This window comes from Neofelis nebulosa, chromosome X, assembly GCF_028018385.1.
Source record: "Neofelis nebulosa isolate mNeoNeb1 chromosome X, mNeoNeb1.pri, whole genome shotgun sequence".
In the NCBI taxonomy this organism is placed as follows: Eukaryota; Metazoa; Chordata; class Mammalia; order Carnivora; family Felidae; genus Neofelis; species Neofelis nebulosa.
Window position 1 is genome coordinate 43,119,097 of NC_080800.1, and position 19,972 is coordinate 43,139,068.

A 19,972-nucleotide genomic window follows, 5' to 3' on the forward strand; every position below is an offset into this window, starting at 1 on the left:
TGTCTGTCCCACCATTGTGTTTTGGGAATAGATAACTTGTTTTCTAGTTTCACAGGCCCAGAGATGGAGAGGAATGTTGCCTTAGGTTGGATTGTACCCAGAGTCTCACTTATACCTGATTTAGATGATGATGTTTGGAACCTTTGAGCTGATGAAATTAAAGTGAGATTTTGAAGTTGAGTTGATGCTGTAATGGTTCAAACCTTTGGGGGTATTGGGATGAGGTACATGTGTTTTGCATGTGGGGTAGATGTATAACTTTGGGAACCAAAGGGTGAATGATGCCCCCCAAAAGATGTGCACATCCTAATTCCTGGAACATGTGAGTATACCTTAGATAGCAAAAAAGAAAAAGAAAAAGGACTTTGCGGTTTTCAGATATGATTAAGGTAAGAATTTTGAGATGGGGAAATTATCCTGCATTATTAAGGGGACCCTAACTGTAATAACAAGTGTCCTTACCTAAATTTTTCTTCAAGTTTATCTATTTATTTTGAGAGAGAAAGTGAGAGAGCAAGCAGGGGAGGGGCAGAGAAAGAGGGAGAGAGAGAGAATCCCAAGCAGGCTCCACTCTGTCAGCACAGAGCCCGATGCGGGGCTTGATCCCATGAACCATGAGATCATGACCTGAGCTGAAGCCAAGAGTTGAATGCTTAACCGACTGAGCCACAGGCGCCCAATAAACGTCCTTAGAAGAGGGAAGCAGAAGCAGATTTCATAGACAGAATGGAAAGCAATGCGACCAAGGAAGCAAAGATTCAAGTGATGTGGTTATAGGCCAAGAAATGCTGACAGCTGCTAATGTAGGAAGGTGACAGATTCTCCCCTAGAAAGAGGAGCATAGCCCTACTGGCACCTTGATTTTGGTCTTCTGGCCCCCAGAACTGTGAGAGGATAAATTTCTTAGGTTGTAAGTCACCAGGTTTGTGTAAATTCATCACAGCAGCCACAGGAAGCTAATGCAGAGGACTTGGAGTATATTTGGTGGTTCTTGGAGAGATTATGCTTGGTGGCTTTCAAAGACATTTTGAGGGTATAATTAGGATCCATTGGAAAGACAAGGCTGGGTATAGTGGTAATTCAAGAGTGAGTGGTTTGGAAGTATAGTTTTGGGCTGCAGAGTATGTTTCAGGGGGTACATGGAGAGTGCTTTGGAGTCAATATGGGGTGTTTGGGGTGCATATTGGGGGTAGATGGGAGGGTGATTTGGAAGTGCTCTTTGGAGGTTAATGGTTTTAGGGCTGATTGCAGATGGTTTAGGGGAACAAGTTGGGGGTAGTGAATGGCAGTTTATTCATACAGTTTGGAAGTCCACGGAGGGTGGATTGGGGGTACTGCTTGGGATCAATGAGCAATAGTTTGGGGATGCATTTTGAGGGATGATGGAGGGTGGTTTGGGGACACAGAAGTTTAGAAGAGTTTAGAAGTGTGTGGTGGTTGATAGAAGGCAATTTAGGGTCCTGCTTGGGGGTCCGTTCGGGGGTGACTTGGGTGAGGGGTTCCAGTCTGATTACCGAGGGGGCGTGGCCTCAGTAGAGGAGAGCTTCACCGCCCTCGAGAAAGCGTGTGCGCACGCGCTCCCAGCTGGTTCACTCCTGGCGCTCCCAGGGCAGGAAAATCGAAGACCCAAACTGGCGCCTGCGCACTTGGTCTCCGCCGCTGCTGTGGTCTTGCGCCCCGCCCCCGTCCCCCCACCTCCCCCCAGGCTCGCGCTCAGCGGCGGCGGTGTTGGTGCCGCCGGGAGCGGACGGACCCGAGGTGAAGGTGGGGGGCTAGGGTCCACCGCCCGCGGCCGAGTCCGCGCGCCTCTCCTACCCTCCCCGCGCCCCCCGTGTGGCCCCCACTGCTAACAGTCGCGCGGCCAAACGCGGCCCACGGGCAGGGCGCGGAAGGGGAGTAGACGCGAGGCCGGGGACGAGCGGGGGGGGGGGGCGGCGAGGGAGGGGCGCACCCACCACCCCTCCTGGCCTACAGCGACCCGCCTACATCGCGGGACGGGGACCCTCGGTGAGTAACGCCCGCTTGAAGAGGAAGGGAGGAGACAGGGCGGGGTGAGGGCCCGGAAACGCCGGCAGGGGCTGTACCTGCGTGCGCACCCGCGACCTCTGACCCTGTGGTCTCACTCCCGACCCCTACCTGACCTGACTACATCTTTTCTTAACCTCAAGCTCTGGCCAGTCTTGGCCCCAGTACCTCCGCTCTGACCCCTGACCTAACCATATTTAGGCCTGGCGTGATCCTCAATCCCTATTTTGTTCCCCTAAACCCAGTCCTGACCCCAAACCCCACCCAGTTCTTTTCTCAGGATCCTTGGCTTGACCCTGTTCCATCCCTGAAGCTCATCTTGCCTTGTCCTGATCATCCTGATTTCTGTCCTGATGCTTGACACGTCAGTTCCCTAAACTCTTGTCCCTGAACCCCTTCCATTCATGTCCTGCCCCCCCTCACCGCAGTCTAATTCAGGTCTGTCCAGATTCCTGACCTCTGATTTCTAAACTTTCTCCCCATCTGTACTATCCTGGTCCCCTCCTGACTCCCCGTCTCCATCCTGGCCCACCCCCTTTAGACCATACCCCTGCTAACTGCCCTGTCCCTGCCCCCAGCCCTATGCTGTTGTCTCCTGTCTTCTCTTGTCCCATCACTGTCCTCATGCCTATACTTCTTCTGTTCCAGTCTTTTCCTGCTCCTTACCTCCATCCTGAACCTGCCCTTTTTCCCTCTCCCCTACTTTGACTGGTGTCTTGGCCTGTCCTTCATCATGTCTTCTGATTATTCTATACTGACCCTGCCTTGCTCTTCTCTTTTGTTCCTTGCTGCCCCCTACTTTTTCTCTTACCCTTCTCCTGAACCTCACTCCATCCCATCCCCTGGCCAGTGTCTTGGCTCTTTCTCTGTCCTGCCTCCCGACCTCCATCCTACAATGACTCTGATTCTGTCTTGTCTCCTCCACCCCTTCCTGCCCTCTCCCTTTCTGTCCCAACCCCAGACCCCTGTTCAACCCCTTACCTTGCCCCTCCACCCTGTTCAGAGCTCTATTTTCCTAACACCCACTTTCCATCTCCTCTGAGCCTAAAAGAACTGGGGTCCCATTATACCCTGCCCCTGAACTTGGAGGTTCTGCTGTTCCCATGATCTCAAGTTCATCCCAAATGCTTCTCTCAGCATGAGCAAGAGCAAGCAGCCTTGTGGGCCCTGTGTGGCTAGGAGGGTTTTCATATGTGATGTCCCTCACCCCCACCTGTGATCTCACACAGAGCTTGCATTTGTCTCCCTGCCCCGGGAGAGCATGGAACTGTTCCTATGCCCCCCACCCTCCCCGAGTGTGAAAGAACACCCTAAATTATTCAGTGGCTCTGGGAGTCTGTGTGGTCTGGATCATGTTTCCAGCCTTGCTAGGTTGGGGGCTGTCCAATGTCCAGGTGGGGCGGGTGGCAAGCAAACATAGATGGGTGGGGGACTCAGGAGTGTGTGTGAATCTTCTGTGTCATGTTACCCCATCTCCTAGTCTCAATCCTGGGTGTGCATGATCTGGAAAAAGTCCATTCCAGGCCAGAGGCTTCAGAGCTTCGTGGGGAGGATGTTGGGAGTGGGGGTGGGGGGTTTATCCCCCTTCTCTTGGCTGTATGCAATACAAATTTTGGTGCTAAATCCATCCCACCTCTGTGGGGCGTGTGTGTGTGTGTGTGTGTGTGTGTGTGTGTGTAGGGGGTGGTCACTGGGTGTTAGAATCAGGCCTATCCAATAGTGACAATAACAACCACAAGAACAATACGAGGTTCTCTCTCTGAATCTCCTTGATTCTGAGGACAGGCAGGGAGAATGTGGAGAGTGAGAAGATAACGTGTTAATTCAGTTATGTTTTGTTTTCTCCATTTGTCATAGAATAGTGAGATTTTGAATAATGAGATACTAGACCCATCTCATTCATCTAAAACGTTTACCCAAACCTATTAATAACAACACAAGCATCCTTCATTGTCCCAGTGTCTGTTTGGCACCTGACTTCTGAGAGGGAGAGCTTGGGTAGTTCAGACAGTAAAAGATACCAGGTTATATGGAGGTTTTTTGGTTTTGCATTTTACACAGTGAGCGGGGAGGTGAGGGACAATGGCCCCAACTAAAAAATATATTCAAATCGATTCATTTCCCTGAGCTCCAGTGGCAAGAGTTGGGATAGTAAGAATACCGTGTTGTGTGAATATATTTGGTTCCTGCATCTTGCCTCGTAAGGAAAGCTCAGAGAGTAGAGGGTGCCAGCTCTATCTCAAAAGTGCATCCAGATCCATTCAGCTCTTGTATATGGATAGTGAGTGTTCAGAGAATTGATCTGAAGATGTTTGGTTCCTGCATTTTTGATGTTGAGTAGGGAGAAGTCAGATAATGAGGGAAAACAACTCTGTTTCAAATATACCTGGATTGATAGGGAGGGTTCCATGTCTGGGTAGCAGGTAGGGAGGGTTTGGAGGCTGAGGGATACGAGCTCTGTCTCACCAGTGCATCTGAATACATTTAGTTCTTGATTTTGGATAGTGAGAATTTGGACACGTTTATTTGACGAACAACAGCTCTGCTTCAAATTTATCAGGTACAGCACAGGGATACCAGCTTGGTCTCAAAAAAATATGCACACACACACATTTGATTGCTGAGTTTGGATTGAGAGGAATAGTTGTAATTATGACAGGGCACCTGAGTGACTTAGTCGATTAGGCATCAGACGTTGGCTCAGGTCATGATCTCATGGTTCTTGGGTTCGAGTCCCCTGTTGGGCTCTGTGCTGACAGCTCCGAGCCTGGAGCCTGCTTCAGATTCTGTGTCTCTCTCTGCCCCTTTCCTGCGCGTGCTCTCTCCCTCTCTCTCTCTCAAGAATAAATAAACATTGAAAAAAATTTAATTGTGACAGCCAACACACATCAAACACTTACCAAGGGCCAGTTACTGTCCTAAGCAAGTTTTAAGTGTATTAATTCAAGTCATGCTCACAACAATCCTGTGAAGTCCATACTGTTGTTATGATCCCCATTTTACACATGAGGACATTGAGGCACAGAGAGGATAAGTGCCTTGTCCAAGCAGTCACACAGACATAAGTGGCAGAGCAGGGTTGAATCCCAGAGTTACCACTTGCTACCCCTACATGAGGCCACATGAGGTTCAGGTCCTGATTGGGGTAGGGCCTAGAGGTTGGCCATCTTCCAGGCTGTTAGAAGTCGTGGACCAGGGCAACGATGTGTGCGGGTGATTCTGCCCCGCCTGTCTGCCTGGCCCAAGAGGCCCAGTTACCTGCTTTCCCCTCCTTACTCCTGCACCAGGCCACCTCTGCATGAGTTTATTCTTGTTGTTATCGACGGTCATTAATGACGTGATGTGAGTTTCCTTGTACTTTGAAATGCCTTCCAAAGTGACTCTGGCTTTGTTGGCTATGTAACCATTGTTTACCCATTTTACAGATGAGGAAACCTAAGCCTTGCTATTCATTCTACATTGCCAGCTAGATACCCTTGTCCCTCTCAGCTCTGGTTTTAGAACTGTCCTTCTTCCCAACATTCTTGGTGTCCGCCAAGAGGCAGGAGAGGCCACAGCTGAGGGGACACTCCCCGTCAACACCCAGCCACCTACCTTATGGCTGCTGCCTCCACCAGCCCTAAGCAGTGAAGCAGGGAGAAAGGGGGGGTGGATGAAAGGGGCCTTTGTGTCCCTTGCCGGAAATCTCACCCCCAGGAAGAAAGGTGGGCAGGGTGGCGGGAGGCCTCAATAGCATGTGTGTGGGGCAGGGCGTAGTTGCTGATACAGAGCTCCCCTCCAGGCTTGGCCCACCTGCCAAGTGGGGAGGGAGGTTTCCTCACTCTGCTCTTTCACATCACAGCATGGGCTGCTGCAGGGGCCCGGGTTGGGCTTGGGCCCTGAGGTCACAGAGCAGATGGTTCCAAATGGAGCACAGGATGTGTGGTATGTGCCGGGGCAGGCCAGAGCCCTCAATTTCCTTGACTCCTGGCCAGAAATGCCCACAGGGGAGGAGTGGGGGAGAGCCAGCCTGGATGTGAAGAAGCATGAGCCCCCTCCCCACTCCTCCTCCCTTGCAGGAGTAGCCTCTGTCTGCCTCCAACCCAGGACCCGGCCCCCTGAGTTCTGAGTCCACCCGCTCTTACGCCTCTGTGATGAATCAGACCTCTTCACCTGTCCAAGCCCCAGCTTCCTCATCGGCAAGCTGGCTATGAAGAGGTGGGTCTGCGTCATCCTCCCAAGTTCGTAGCGACCAGGATGGGTGAAAACGTGTGTTTTGTCAGTTTGCTGGGATGATTTCTTCCAGAGGTGCAGAGGGTGGTCGGGTCTTGAGACCTGGTCTTTCCTGGGAAAAGTTGACCTCCTCTGTCCCCAGCTTGGGAAACTTACCCCAGTGAGGGTGGCGGTTGTCCCAAGACCTTATCCCACCGCAGCCTTGCCCTGGGACGAAAGGGTAGGGGCCTCAGGAATGTGGTGCTCGGTGCCAAGAGACACACGCCAGATTTACATACACCTGAGGCCTCCTGTGTGCTTAACAACGCCCCAGAACTCCGTCCCCCAGCTCCAAGGTCATAAATACCCTTGGGTGGGCAGGGTCTGATGTGGGAACCTGGGTAGCACCAGGGGCAGCCCCACTCCCACTACCCTTAGCCCTTCTTTCTTGGTTCTCTGCTAGGTGACTGGGGAGAGCAGGGCTGTCTGGGCTCTTTTCTTGGCCGCACTGAACGCCTTGAAGGGCCCTAGCCCTGACACTGCCCCTAAGGGTGTCCTGAGCCCTGGTGACAGGCAGGCAAGGGTTAAGAGGTATGGGCTGACCCAGTCCCTGGCCAGGTAGGCTGGGCTATTGCCTAGTGGGAGGCGGCCTAGGCATCTGCCACTGGCTCACTGCTCACTGCCACTACCAGCTGGAACAGGGCCTGGTTGAGACAACTATTTTGTCGAGGTACTTGAGGCCACCCCACAGCACCTCTCTGGCGTTGGTGAGCACCTGGGAACAGGGGGCCCAGGGGCAGGGTAGGGGAAGAAGGGTCTAGGGTGTACTGAGGCCCCCTGTGGGAGAAAGCCAAGTCTGTGCAAGAGGTACAGCGAAGAAGGAGGGCCCAAGTGGAAGAGCAAAGCCCAAAATGCCCAATTTCCTTTGCTGGCAAGAAGCCGATTCCTTGCCGGAAATGAACAAGGGGAAGGGTTGGGGGAGAAAAGAAGCCAGAGTACCCCCTTCTCCACTGTCCTCCCTACTTCCTCTCCCCCTTTCCCCCGCCCTGGGAAGGAGCATCTGCCCTCCTGCAACCTGGGGCCTGCCCCCCCCCCCCGCCCCAACAAAGCCCAGACTGGGCTGTTGAGAAACTACTTCCTGGCACCTGCCTGCCCCCAGTCTGTTCACCCAGAGTGGGGGCAGGGGGGCCTCCAGGGCAGTGTGGGGAACAGTTCCAGACACTGGGAGTTTGTGCTCTGATTGGGACAAGATATGGAAATGGGGGTCCCACTGAGGGTGTTGGGGTGCCACCCAGGTGAGGTGTCTTGGTTGTAAACAGTCATTAAGGCCAGGAATTTCTTTCTCGGCTGTGGTGTCAGAAGGGCAGACCTGAAAAACCTGCTGGGCCCGCCTCTGGGTGTGTATGGGGGGGGTACCTTCTGTAGCTCTCTTGCTGTAGCCCTTCCTGGGACGGGACTTAGGAGCTGGTGTGGGGGGTGTGTGTGGGGGACGTTAGGGAAGGGGACTGCTGGAATCCCCTTTTTCACCATCTCCAGGTGGGGCTAGGGGAGTTCCGGACCCCTAGGCAAATGTGCAGAGGGGAGGCAAGTGGAGGCAGAGGTTTGGGAGCCGGGTGTGGGGGTGTGGGGCGTTGACCCTGTGTCTCCCTACCCAGTGACCCCGTGACTCAGGCCTGAGCTATGTCCCCTAGGTCAGGCTTACAGGGTGGAGTTGGGGTTCCTGTCTGGACCCCGTTGATCTAGGATGCAGTGAGCTCTCAGGGAAAGAAGGCTTAAGGAAGCCCAGTGTGGGATGTGGGGAAAGGATTAGGGGAGCCCTGGGAGAGTTCCTCAAACTCAAATGGGGGTTGGGGAAGAAGGAGCCGCAGTAGCTTAGGGACAGAGGAAGCTGAGCTGGGACCTCAAGGAAACCCCGCCGTGCTGGGCAATGTCGGACCTTGGAGGCCGGGCATTTGAGTACCTCTCTGCAAAGTACGCGTTGCTGCCTGGGTGTGCAAAAAGCTTGAGAGACTGATCCCTGTCCCTGAGGCTGAGGACAGAGGACCACTGTTTTGTGGAGGGCATACAGACTCTATGGGGCCGGTAGGAGGACTGCCAAGAAACTAGCGGCACCATATTAGCCAGTCGACCACATCCCCCAACGTACAGATGGGGAAGGAGCTTGAACCCACACCTCCTTGGTTGCCTGGGTCTTCTCCACAGCTGGCCACCATGTCATGAAAAGGTGGGGATTAGGTGGGTATGGGATGTCTGTGGCCTCATGAGGCCCTCCCAGTTGCCTGCCGCTGAGGTCAGGCCAGGTGGTGGGAGGTGATGTCACCTGGCTACCCAGCTGGGGACCAAGCAGGATGTGGGAGGGAAGGAGCAAACTCCAGAGAAGGGGATGAGGGCAGGGCTGGCAGCCAGCCAAGGCAGGTTCTGTGGTCAGCCAGGGTGTCTGGGGGCAGAGAAGGAAGCAGGAGGCAGGAGGCTTGTTATCTGCAGCTATGGACTTTTCTGATCACAGTCCCGGCAGGGCGTCTTCTCTGTGCTGGGTACAGGACAGGTTGGGGTGGGGAGAGGGGCTGGAGGGGTCCTGGGGCTAAGGAAACACTCCCCCGCTGCATCAAGGCCACAAGATGGAGTTGGGACAAATAGAGACCCACAGATCTGGGCTAGATCCCTAGCTTGGCTACTTTGGCATTCTTTCATTTATGCAACAGACATTCATTGAGTACTTGCTACATGCTCAGAAGTGTTCTGAGTGCCAGAGATACCAAAAAAAAAAAAAAAAAAACCAGGACAGATATGTTTCTTGTCTTCGCAGATATGTAAAGGAGGCTCAGTCTCTTGCTGGACAGCAGTTATGAGGGGACATAATGTAGGGATCCATCTCTGGAAGTGACATTTAAGCCCTAGAATGTGAGAGCCAGGGGCCAGAGAGGCAAGACATGAAAAGAGCACTCCAGACAGCCATAGCCTGAGCAAAGGCCCTGAGGCTCACTGGACTGGGAGCTTATGACAAATTAGTGGAGTTAGAAGAGCTCCAGTGAGGGAGAGTCGGGCCAGAGGGGTGGGCCTAGGCTGCTACATCCTTAACCATGGATGTTATTTCACCCCTCTGTGACTTACTGTCTTCATCTCTAAAATGGGAGCAATAATCACAGAACTGCCATCACAGGGTGGTTGTAAAGATTAAATGTGGCATGGAAGGTAACTGTTCGAGGCACCCAGGTGCTCAATAAGTGCCCACTGTTGTTATAGTTGGCTGAATCTGTACCCTTAACTCTCCCTTCCCAGGCAAGACTCCTGACTGTGGCCCATGGACCTCTGAGGAGGCGTCATAAGTCCGCCCAGCTCCCTGCTTGCTGTGCTCCCACTCAATGGGAAGGGAATCAAGGTACCAGGGCCAAGTGGGTCCGGACACTGACACAGATTTCTGAGAGGGCAGGTCAATCAGGCGGGTGGGGTCAGGGTCCCCCTTCTTCCCAGCTGGGGTGTGGGAAGTTGGGTAGGGGCAGGGGCTGGGGGAACACAGAATACACTTCCTTAATGGCCCCTGTGTGTTACTGCTAGGCCTTGTCCAGCCATCAGCCACGGCCTCTCGACAGCACCAGGATGGAAGTCAAAGGTCAGCTGATCAGCTCTCCCACCTTCAATGCCTCAGGTAGCTGGCTGGTTCCCCTTTTCTGCCTCTTCCCCTGCTCTGAGTCACCACCTGCCTACTTGGAAAGGGTTGGTCCCTGGCCCCACAGCTGTGCCAGGGTGCCCTGGCTGATCTTTGCTCTGAACTTTGCTCCTTCTGTGTCCAGCTGCCCTGTTTGGAGAGGCTGTCCCCCAGATGAAGTCAGAGCGTCTGCGGGGGCTGCTCGACCGGCAGCGGGCCCTACAGGAGGCCCTGAGCCTGAAACTTCAGGAGCTCCGCAAAGTGTGTCTCCAGGAGGCGGTGAGAGCCTGGCCCTAAGAGTGCCTGGTGGGTGGGGTGGCCGTGAGGAGACGGGGCCACTAGGTAGGTGCTGAGCCACCTGTCTGAGCTGTAGATGCCCTGTCACCTTGTAGCTTCTCAAAGCTCAACTTAGACATCTTCAAATCTGTAAAATATGGCAGTGCAGGCCTGCAGTTCCCTATCAGTAATTTGAAATCCAAAATGCCTCAAAAATAATGGCTATTTCCAAAATCTGGCAGTAAAACCCGACCTGAACTGACAAGGGGTGAGTTATAGTTTTGATTTATTCCTCTTGGTGTGAACGTCTACGTGGTTTGCCAGAAATGATCGTGTGGTTCAGAGCATGCAGCCCCAGGCCCTGAGGGGGGTGTTATGTATCATGCAGTATGTAGACTGTGTCACGTTTACAAAATATAAGAAATTCTGGATTCCAAAGCAGGTCCCCCTACCTCCCATGCTCACTGCCCCAGGGATTTGGGCCACCAAGGGGCTGAGAGCACACAGCACACCTGTCTGGTGGAGAATTGGGAAGAGGGAGAGAAGTAATAGGTATGGCGTGCTCCGCATCACTGCGCTCTTAGTAGGACACCTGTAGCTTCAGGAGTCGTTATTGCTTTGCCCCATTCCCCCAGCTAACCCTTGGTAGTCTCTGACCCCTGCCCCCACCAGGAGCTGACTGGCCAGCTGCCCCCCGAGTGCCCGCTGGAGCCTGGTGAACGGCCCCAGTTGGTCCGCCGGCGGCCCCCTGCGGCCCGAGCCTACCCTCCGCCGCACCCCAACCCAGCACACCACTCCTTGTGCCCTGCTGAGGTGAACAGATGGGCTTGGAGAGCAAGATGGGGGTGGGACGGGTGCAGAGGAAGAGGAGCCTAGAGGAAGCCAGGCAGGGCTGGGGTTGCGTCCAGGGGAGGGAGAGGCCGAGGTGAGGAGGGAATGACTTGAGGGAGGTGGGTTCTGGCTCTGAGGGAGGATGCTGGTTCTCATCTGTGATAAGCCTCTCACCCTCAGGAAAATGAGTATGTCTAGTCTCTTAATCGAGACAGGACCTGCCTGCAGAAGAAATGAGCTCCACCCTAGAATAGCACCGCCCCCCTCCCCCACCTCAAGTGGAGACAGGCTGTGCCCGCAGTGGTCCCTGTGCTCGGCCATTTCCAACATTTGGTCCTGTCCCACCCTCTTGGGTGGGTCCCACAGGAGCTGGCTCTTGAGGCGCTGGAGCGTGAGGTGTCTGTGCAGCAGCAGATAGCGGCCGCCGCCCGCCGCCTGGCCTTGGCCCCTGAGCTGAGCATCGAGCAGCGCCGGCGCCGGCGCCAGGTCCAGGCAGACGCGCTGCGGAGGCTGCATGAGCTGGAGGAACAGCTTGGGGACCTCCGGGCCCGCCTTGGCCTCCCCGTGCTCCCACCACCGCAGCCCCTACCCCTGTCCACAGGGGCAGTTATCACGGCCCAAGGAGTCTGCCTGGGCACGCGTCTCGCTCAGCTCAGCCAAGGTGAGCCGGGCCCCATTGCCCCCGGCCCCCACGGTGAAAGCAGAGCATGGCATCGGCTGAGGGACACGGTAGGGGTGGGGTGGGTAAATAGTGAAAAGTGGGAGCGAGGTGGATCTTAAGGGACCTGACTTGTAAGAGGAGTTGTGATGAACTGGCTCCACAGCATGGGTGGGGCCGCTGGGAACTAGACAACATGGCACCAGGAGAATGAGGAGCCGAGCCTCAGGTGGTCTTGGACTCAGGTGAAGGTGGGTTATTGGGAAGGAACAAGGCAGGGAGGAGACCATCCAGTGGTGTAAGGGGATGGCACCCAGGCCTTGTATTGATAGGCCTGGGTCTCCCCCTTCTCACCTATAGAGGACGTAGTTCTGCACTCCGAGAGCAGCTCCCTGTCAGAGTCTGGAGCCAGCCATGATAATGGTGAGGACCTCTGTCCCCCCACAGACCCATCTTTCCTTTGATGCTCAGCCCCTCCCCTCCCTCTTCAACCCCAGCTCAGCCATGCCCCATCCTCGCGTGGGGCCCCTGTCTTTCTTGCGTCACCTTGCCCAGCTCATCAGCCCCAGTTCCAGCCCCATGTATTAGCCCCTGCCCAGCCCGCTGCCACTGCCTGTCTCCCTGGCTCCTGCCCTTTGCTTTGCCTGCAACCCATCTGGCCCCCTCTCATTGACTTCTCCCCCACTTTCTGCCTTCCTCTCAGAGGAGCCTCGCAGCTGCTTCCCTCTGGCTGAGCGCCCCTCGCCGCCCAAAGCCTGGGACCAACTGCGGACAGTGTCGGGGGGCAGCCCTGAGCGGCGAACCCCATGGAAACCACCACCGTCAGATCTTTATGGGGATTTGAAGAGCCGGCGGAACTCTGTGGCCAGCCCCACCAGGTGAGGGTGAGCCCCATCCTTCCCCCAGGAACCAGGAGCAGGATCCTGAGCCTGGGGCTGGCAGGAGGGCCTGCTGGTGGGTATGGTCTCTAACCTGGCCCCTCACCTGGGCCTGCCCATCTCTGTCTAGCCCCACACGCTCGCTGCCCAGGAGTGCCTCCAGTTTTGAGGGGCGAAGTGTGCCTGCCACCCCTGTCCTCACCCGGGGCGCTGGCCCCCAGCTCTGCAAGTAAGGGGACTGTGAGGGTGGGTTCATGGACTAGAGGAAGGAACTGTTAGTTCTAACTGGGAGAGCATTATCAAAGGGCATGGGATGTGAGAGGCTGGGCTTTGAAAGGTGTATTTTGGTTAAGTCATTTCTCTTTGAATCTTTGCTCCTCATCTGCGAAGTGGGCATAATACCTGCCTCTGAAAGACACTGTAGTCACAGTAAGTTCTGGTTAACATGTACTGAGCATCTACCATCTGCTGGGAATCCATGCTTTCCAATAGGTGCTATTGCTGATCCCGTTTTACAGATGAGAAAACTGAGGCACAGAGAGGTTAAGTGACTTGTTAGTAAACCGAAGACCTGGTGTTTGAACCCAGGCAAGTCTGACTCTAGAGTCTGTGCTTTTTTTTTTTTTTAATGTTTTTATTTATTTTTGAGACAGAGACAGAGCATGAGCAGGGAAGGGGCAGAGAGAGAGGGAGACACAGAATCGGAAGCAGGCTCCAGGCTCTGAGACATCAGCACAGAGCCCGATGCGGGGCTCGAACTCACAGACTGTGAGATCATGACCTGAGCCGAAGTCGGACGCTTAACCGACTGAGCCACCCAGGCGCCCCGAGTCTGTGCTTTTAAACACTGTACCCTTGTGCTTCTTAAATACTTGCCAAGTGCCTGCTTCTCCAAGGCTGTGAACAAAACAAAGTCCGGGTCCTTATGGCACTTGCATCCTGTGACCGGCAGCTGTTGGGATGATAGTTTCGGGTGGTTCATACACATGGGGGGGACAGAGTTCAGGAAGTTGAATTCCGGACCAAAGGATCAGGACCCCATCGTGGAGGCGGTGGGGGGCTACGAGACAGGCGGTAGTAGGGCTGAGGGTCACGTCTGTTGGGAAGAGCCCTCTGCTGGCCTTCCTCTGCTAGTACTTCCTCTCCAGCACTCCCCTGCCCCTGCCACAGGCATCTCCCTTGGCGTTGGCGCTGATATCCCCCCATACGTCTTCAGTCCCTCCACCCCCCAGCGTCAGACAGAACCTCTGCTGTCTTTTACACGCCACTACCTAACACCTTTATACACACAGTTCCTAATCCTGGGTCCCTTTGGTGCAAGTTGAAGGCTCAGGAAGGATTGAGGTACGGTGGGCACTTGGCCTGATATTTCTGACCCTACTCTTGTCATCCCCACCTCTGCGTTCCCAGACCCGAAGGCCTCCATTCTCGCCAGTGGTCCGGCAGCCAGGACTCCCAAATGGGCTTCCCCCGGGCGGACCCGGCCTCCGACCGTGCCTCCCTCTTTGCAGCCCGCACCCGCCGCAGCAACAGCTCTGAAGCCCTGCTTGTGGACCGGGCGGCTGGTGGGGGAGCTGGCTCCCCGCCGGCGCCTCTGGCTCCCCCTGCCGCTGGCCCCCCGGTCTGCAAGAGCAGTGAGGTGCTATACGAGCGCCCCCAACCAACCCCTGCCTTCTCCTCCCGCACATCCGGCCCCCCAGACCCTCCCCGGGCTGCCCGGCCTAGCTCAGCTGCCCCCGCCTCCCGAGGGGCCCCCCGGCTCCCACCTGTGTGTGGAGACTTCCTCTTGGACTATTCCCTGGACCGGGGCCTGCCCCGCAGTGGTGGTGGGGCAGGCTGGGGGGAGCTGCTGCCTGCGGCTGAGGTCCCAGGACCCCTCTCCCGCCGGGATGGGCTCCTCACCATGCTTCCAGGTCCACCACCTGTATATGCAGCTGACAGCAGCAGCCCCCTCCTCCGCAGCAAGGATCCCCACACCCGTGCTACCCGCACCAAGCCCTGTGGCCTGCCCCTGGAGGCCACTGAGGGTCCAGAGGTGCATCCCAACCCTCTGCTGTGGATGCCCCCGCCCACCCGTATCCCCCCGGCTGGTGAGCGCAGTGGTCATAAGAACCTTGCCCTGGAGGGGCTGCGGGACTGGTACATCCGCAACTCGGGACTGGCCGCCGGGCCCCAGCGCCGGCCTGTTCCCCCCCACATGGGCCCGCAACACCCACCCTTCCTCCATGCCCGCTGCTATGAGGTGGGCCAGGCGCTGTATGGGGCCCCCAGCCAGGCACCGCTCCCGCACTCGAGGAGTTTCACGGCACCCCCTGTCTCCGGCAGGTATGGGGGGTGCTTTTACTGATGGGTAGGGGTCTCTGGAGGCAGATGGCAAAGGTGTCCAGGCTGGGGAGCAGCCAGTCATGGTAGCTAATGACTCAGATCACGAGAGAACTAGCTGCGGCCTCGGCACAGGGTCATCAGGCCCTTCCTAACCTGCATGAGTCCGCGGGGGCTTGGGTGTCCGAGGGGTGTCTTGGGCCCTGGCAGCAGCAATTTTCCACCAAGCCATAGAAGAATTGTAATATTGGAACAAAACAGTGCATGTCAGCTGAAATGAGCCTTGAAAGCAGGGTGCTGGGAGGAAGGGCCTCCCGGGCCCCTCGTTTTTCTCTTCTTCCTTTTTGCTGTGCTCCCCACACTTGCAAGCCCAGACATGCTCTCCTGTGTCTGCCTCCGCCTCTTTAACGAGCTTCTTTTCCTCTCTTTCTGTGTCTTGTTTGTCTTTTCCTCTCTCCTCTGTCTTGCCACCCTGTCTGGATTCCTGCTACCCCTTCTAAAGATACTACGCGGACTTCCTGTATGCTCCGGAGCTGAGCGCTCGTTTAAGTGACCTGACGCTAGAGGGGGAGCAGTCCTCCAGTTCTGACCCCCAGACCCCAGGGACACTGGTCTGACCCCTTCTGATATGCTCCTTGTTGGCCTGGGCACGGATTTAGTCTGGGGAGCACACAGCTGACCTCGCTGAACCCTGGGGTGTGGTTGCTCTCAGTCCTGGGGGGTGCCGAACCTGATCTTCCAAGGCCCCTGGCACCTTGTGGACCCATGAAGGTGTCTGACACCCTGTTTCCCCTCTCACACTGTGCTGGGAACTGGGGCCCTCAGCCAGCTTAAAAGAGGGAGGATGGTGTAATGGGGACTCTGAGCCCCTTCTTCCATTTCTGTTTACATTTGTGATTTAGATATTCGCTGTCTTCCCCCAACGCTAGACGTTTTATAAAAGGGAAACTGTGATCTTGTCCTGGTTGGGTTCATTCCTGTCCCCATGCCCAGCCTGTTCCATTCAGGAACCCCCTCCACAAAATGGATCATATAGGGTCTCATGGCCCTGTTTGGGGCAGCCAGGAGACTCTGGTGTGAACAGAACCCCCTGCCACCCCCCACCAGGGCAGTTATTGGGGAGGTGGGCTCTCTGCCTGCAGTTGGAAAGACTGAAGTCTGGGTAGGGGGCTTGGGTTCATTTTCCTACCCCCAGGGGTGCCGGAAGGAGCCCCAGTCCCTGTCTGCCTGTCTGTGCCCGCTGCCTCTGCCCACAGGACTAGATGGCCCAGCGTTTGGTGGCAGCCTCTGCCCTATCTATCCCCAGTCAGGAAGCCCTGCAGGAGGGGCCAGAGGGCAGAGCCATCAGGTGTGTTGTGTCCTGGGATGCTGCGGTGGTGGAATCTGGCATCTGGTGGATGCCAGTAAAATCCTCAGGTGACGTCTGGCCACAGGCTACGTCACGTCTTCCTTGGCTTTCGTTCCATCCACCACTTTTTAAATCTATACAAGCTGTGTTTTCTATGATACCTATCTGTGACTTTCTGGAGCTGGGGGTCCCCCTACCTCCTTTACCTGGTGTTAAACTTTTCTTTTTCTACCAATGGACCTGGGCCCAAGACACTACCCACACTGGAAGGGGATTTCTATAATAAATGTGTAAACTGAACCCATGTGTTACTCCTCTGTCTGCCTTGTCTTGGGGGCCCACACCTGTAGTTAAGACCAGATAATATATTTTTATGACTCCATGTGATAAGAAATAGAACACTGGAAACAGCCCGTGATAATACCATCTACTTTGGCTTTTCTTGCTGTGATGTGGGGTCACATGTCTTCCTGTCTGCACTCAGATTGCTGGCCTGCCCTGAACAAGAGTCCTCAGTAATACAAATGATAGGAAACACCCTGCCCTTAACTACCTTGTGTGTTAATGCCACGCCAGAGATAACAGGTTCGAGGGAGGAACTGAGAGCTCACCCCTTCAGTCCATGTATTTGACACAAAAAGACCTAGTCAGAGTCTAGCAGGATCAAAAAGCAGAAGGCCACTTCTGGCCATTGAAATGCAGACTTTACCCAGGAGGCCCAAATCGGCTTGAGAGATGCAACAGTCTTTATTGTTGCTGTTAACACTGATACAGATGCCCCATTCCAGGTCAGGGCTACCCCCACCCCACCCCTTGGTCCTCATCACTGTGGGATGTTGGAGAGAGGAGCAGAATCACTAGGCAGAGCTGGAGAGGCAAGTGGGACTGGAGAGGGTTCGGGTCACCTGGAACCAAGGGTTCGACAGGGTCAGGATGCCTGAATCCTCTGTCCTGATGGGGGCTGGGAACACTTGGGTCCTGGGTTCAAGATTTGGCAATGCCCTGATCTGGGTTCAAAGCTGGGGTGGGGGTCTAGAAAAGCCTTAGTCCAGGGTTCAAGAGAATGCCTTGGGCCCAGATCCCACCTTTGGCGCTGAGGGTGGGAGATGGGTGGGTCCCAGACCGGAGGTGGGGGAGTATCACTGGGTCCAGGGTTTGAGGATGGCCATGGATGCTCGGGTATCCAAGCCCTCAAGTTCAGGGCTGAAGAAGAGTCTGGTCCCCTAGGTAATGGGAGCTGATCAGGGGGAGGGTCACAGATGTCCTGCTTTCTGAACTGGACGGGGCCCTCTATTTCAAGGGCTTGGAAAGGGCTCTGGGTCCCGGTACAGGGCCAGGGTGGGGGTGGCATTCTCCAGGTCTTGGGTACAAATCCTAGACCCCTACGATCCAGCCTCCTGCTCTTGTCCCAGCGCCTCCAGTAGCAGCCCCATTGGCGTCCGCTTGAGACCAATACTCTCAATCTTGTTCTCAATCTTGTTCTTGAGGTTCCGCAGGCGCAGTGAGGCGTGCACCAGAATCACTGTGGGCAGTGCCGAGAGGAGTGGGGTCAGTGGGGTGAGACATCAGCTTTAGCCAGTGGGGAGACCACGGAGGGGAATTGGAGCACAGGCAGGCCAACAGAGTCTTAAGTGGCCAGGATGCCTCTGATCTTAAAGTGTGGCTGAGTACAGAGTTTTGCAGCTGGGGCATGGCCAGAGAGGGCGCACAGCAACTGGGACGTGGCTGGTGGAAGACACTTAATACCAACAGGGAAGCCAGAAAAGGCGGTAAAGAGGGGCGTTCCCAGAAGAGGGAAGGCAAAGCCAGGGAAGGCGCTTTGTGAAGGGGGTGTGGCCAAGTGCCCGCCTGGTTTCTCGGCCTCTTCTCAGGGCAGGGCAGGGCTGCCACTGTGCGCAAGCGCTGGCCGTTTTCTCGGCGGTCTCAGGGTAGTGAATACTCACGAAGCACAGGTCCGGCGACGCCTAGCAGGAAGGTGCAAGCGCTGCCCGCGGCCCAGAGAACAAGGAGGCCGAAGGCAAGCACTGCGGCCAGGCAGGCGGCCGGGTGGCTGCGGCGGCAGCGGCGCACGGCTGCTTGAGTCTCTGCCGCCCACACCAGCACGCCAAGGGTCACCGTCACTACCAGCGCGCTTAGGAGGGTATGCAGCGGGCGCACGTACCTGTGAGGACAATGGAACTAAGCTAGTCCAGCAGACGGGGAGAGAGCTGCCCAGCCTCCAAACCTCCTGGACCACCGTCCATTCAATCCCGGACCCCAGGAGCTTTGGTTCTCCTCTCTCCGGATCCTCCAGCCCAACAAATAACTTCCCCCAACCCTGTCTCCCAATAGGTCCACCCTCCAGGATTTCTGACTCCCAGGAGCCCTGTGGACCCTCGTTTCTTTGGTGTCGATCCTACAGTCCCATCTTCCTTAGCTCTTTCGCTTCAGGCCTTCCCATCCCCCTAGGCCTCCAGGCTCCCAGCTCTTCCGTTCCAACCCTACCCCCGCAGGGCCCGTCTCCAACCCCTCAGGCCCCACCCCAACCCGCCCCTAAATCCACCCTTGGAGCTAGGCCTGTAGATTCCTCTTCCAGGCCTTATGTCTCTATACATTTCCCTCTCCCCGGGTCCAGAGTCCTTACAAGACACCCTTCCAGACTTCCTCCCCTTCAAATTCCCCATCCACTCCCCACTTCTTACAGATCCCTCTCTCCATCATTGCAAGAACCCCTTCAGGCTTTCAGTACCACTCTTAACTTCCAACCCTGCCCAAGTTCCCAGGGGTTCTCCATCCTTCTCTGCTCTCAAGCCTTCCACCCCTGGGTCTTCCCTCTTGGTTCAAGTTCCCCAAGAGGTACCTGCTCCTGGAGCGTTCCAATCATAGCCAGGATCTCCTCCAAACTAGAGCCCCCACAAGCCCACCCTCCCAACCCTTCAACTTGACCACGTCCCTGTCCCTGTATCTGCCCAAAGTCCTCCAGGGCTGCCTTAATCTGGGGGCATCACTCACATCCGTCTCCCATACCCCTACTTTCAGGACCTTTTTATCTTTAGGTCCACCTCGATACCCAGTTTCCCTCCAGTCCCACATTTCTCCATCCTCTCAACCCTCTATCCCCCTCAGTCCCTATCTCACCCAAGGCACTCCTTTTAACCATGTTGACTTCCTTCAAGTGCCCCCTCACCTGTCCCGTAGGCTTTCCGTTTCTAATGAACTCCCCCTTCCAGCCTTGCATCCCCCTCCCGTTCCTCAAAATACCGCGGGTCCACCCTTCTTGCCCTGCAGGCGTCCCTAGCCAACCGGCATCTCCCTCCCTCCCTCACCCGGCCAGAGCGAGTGCGAAGCCGAAGCACAGAAGGTAGTTGGTTTGGTAGTAGAGGAGGTTGTTGATGACGCGGTGGCACCATCGCTGCCGGTCGTAAGGATCCGGAGCCGCCAGACGCGCCGACCCCAGAACGAAGTCGTCCAGGGCGCGTAGCGGTGGCAGCCGCACCTCCGACATCCTGCCGGTCGAAGTAGCTGGACCAGCCCGAAGAGCGGCCGCACTACAACCCCCCTAACACCCCGCTGCACCGCGAGGGACACCGGGAAATGGAGTCTGGACCGAGCGGCTGCTACGCTCACCCCCTAAGTAGATTGGGCAGCGGCAGCAATGCATGTGACCGGAAATGCCAACAACACGTCGGGGCTGTGAGGCAGCAAGGGCTGCCGGGAAATTAAGTCTCCGCCGCCCGCAAGGCGTTCCCACTCACCCCCGGGTGGGGGCGCCCAAGCGGGTAGTTCTGGACCGTGCTGATGGCTCAAGTCCACGGTAA

The 19,972-nt window shown here is 56.0% G+C and overlaps 2 protein-coding genes across 10 annotated transcripts; one reads left to right on the top strand and one right to left on the bottom strand.

The window, feature by feature from the left end:
- Positions 1 to 1,654: 1,654 nt before the first annotated feature.
- CCDC120 (coiled-coil domain containing 120) lies at positions 1,655 to 16,475 on the top strand. Of its 9 annotated transcripts, none has more exons than XM_058713789.1 (13): positions 1,655 to 2,007; positions 5,867 to 5,949; positions 6,084 to 6,222; positions 9,496 to 9,538; positions 9,772 to 9,862; positions 10,008 to 10,141; positions 10,811 to 10,951; positions 11,336 to 11,630; positions 11,988 to 12,050; positions 12,331 to 12,505; positions 12,636 to 12,734; positions 13,916 to 14,830; positions 15,330 to 16,475. In XM_058713789.1, the coding sequence occupies exons 5-13, from the start codon at positions 9,814 to 9,816 to the stop codon at positions 15,442 to 15,444; spliced, it is 1,986 nt and encodes a 661-aa protein (XP_058569772.1). In that variant the 5' UTR covers positions 1,655 to 2,007; positions 5,867 to 5,949; positions 6,084 to 6,222; positions 9,496 to 9,538; positions 9,772 to 9,813; the 3' UTR covers positions 15,445 to 16,475. The 9 variants fall into 9 exon arrangements, with proteins under 9 accessions (XP_058569772.1, XP_058569769.1, XP_058569766.1 ...); XM_058713786.1 differs by having other exon boundaries at positions 1,656 to 2,007; positions 6,084 to 6,245; positions 9,496 to 9,595; XM_058713783.1 differs by having other exon boundaries at positions 1,656 to 2,007; positions 9,496 to 9,595.
- Positions 16,476 to 16,898: 423 nt separating this feature from the next.
- On the bottom strand, positions 16,899 to 19,768 carry PRAF2 (PRA1 domain family member 2). Its single transcript, XM_058713803.1, has 3 exons — positions 19,481 to 19,768; positions 18,119 to 18,336; positions 16,899 to 17,697 (listed from the first exon to the last, which is right to left on the bottom strand). The coding sequence occupies exons 1-3, from the start codon at positions 19,657 to 19,659 to the stop codon at positions 17,558 to 17,560; spliced, it is 537 nt and encodes a 178-aa protein (XP_058569786.1). The 5' UTR covers positions 19,660 to 19,768; the 3' UTR covers positions 16,899 to 17,557.
- Positions 19,769 to 19,972: the final 204 nt, after the last annotated feature.

What these genes read in the sequence shown, in the direction of transcription:
- CCDC120 (XM_058713789.1), top strand. Translation starts at nt 9,814, where the DNA reads ATGGAAGTCAAAGGTCAGCTGATCAGCTCTCCCACCTTCAATGCCTCA. An exon ending in AAGTGTGTCTCCAGGAGGCG is followed by an intron (nt 10,142 to 10,810) that starts GTGAGAGCCTGG and finishes TGCCCCCACCAG; the next exon opens with GAGCTGACTGGCCAGCTGCC. An exon ending in TCTCGCTCAGCTCAGCCAAG is followed by an intron (nt 11,631 to 11,987) that starts GTGAGCCGGGCC and finishes TCTCACCTATAG; the next exon opens with AGGACGTAGTTCTGCACTCC.
- PRAF2 (XM_058713803.1), bottom strand. Translation starts at nt 19,659, where the DNA reads ATGTCGGAGGTGCGGCTGCCACCGCTACGCGCCCTGGACGACTTCGTT. An exon ending in TTCGCACTCGCTCTGGCCGG is followed by an intron (nt 18,337 to 19,480) that starts GTGAGGGAGGGA and finishes TTGTCCTCACAG; the next exon opens with GTACGTGCGCCCGCTGCATA. An exon ending in CGTCGCCGGACCTGTGCTTC is followed by an intron (nt 17,698 to 18,118) that starts GTGAGTATTCAC and finishes CACTGCCCACAG; the next exon opens with TGATTCTGGTGCACGCCTCA.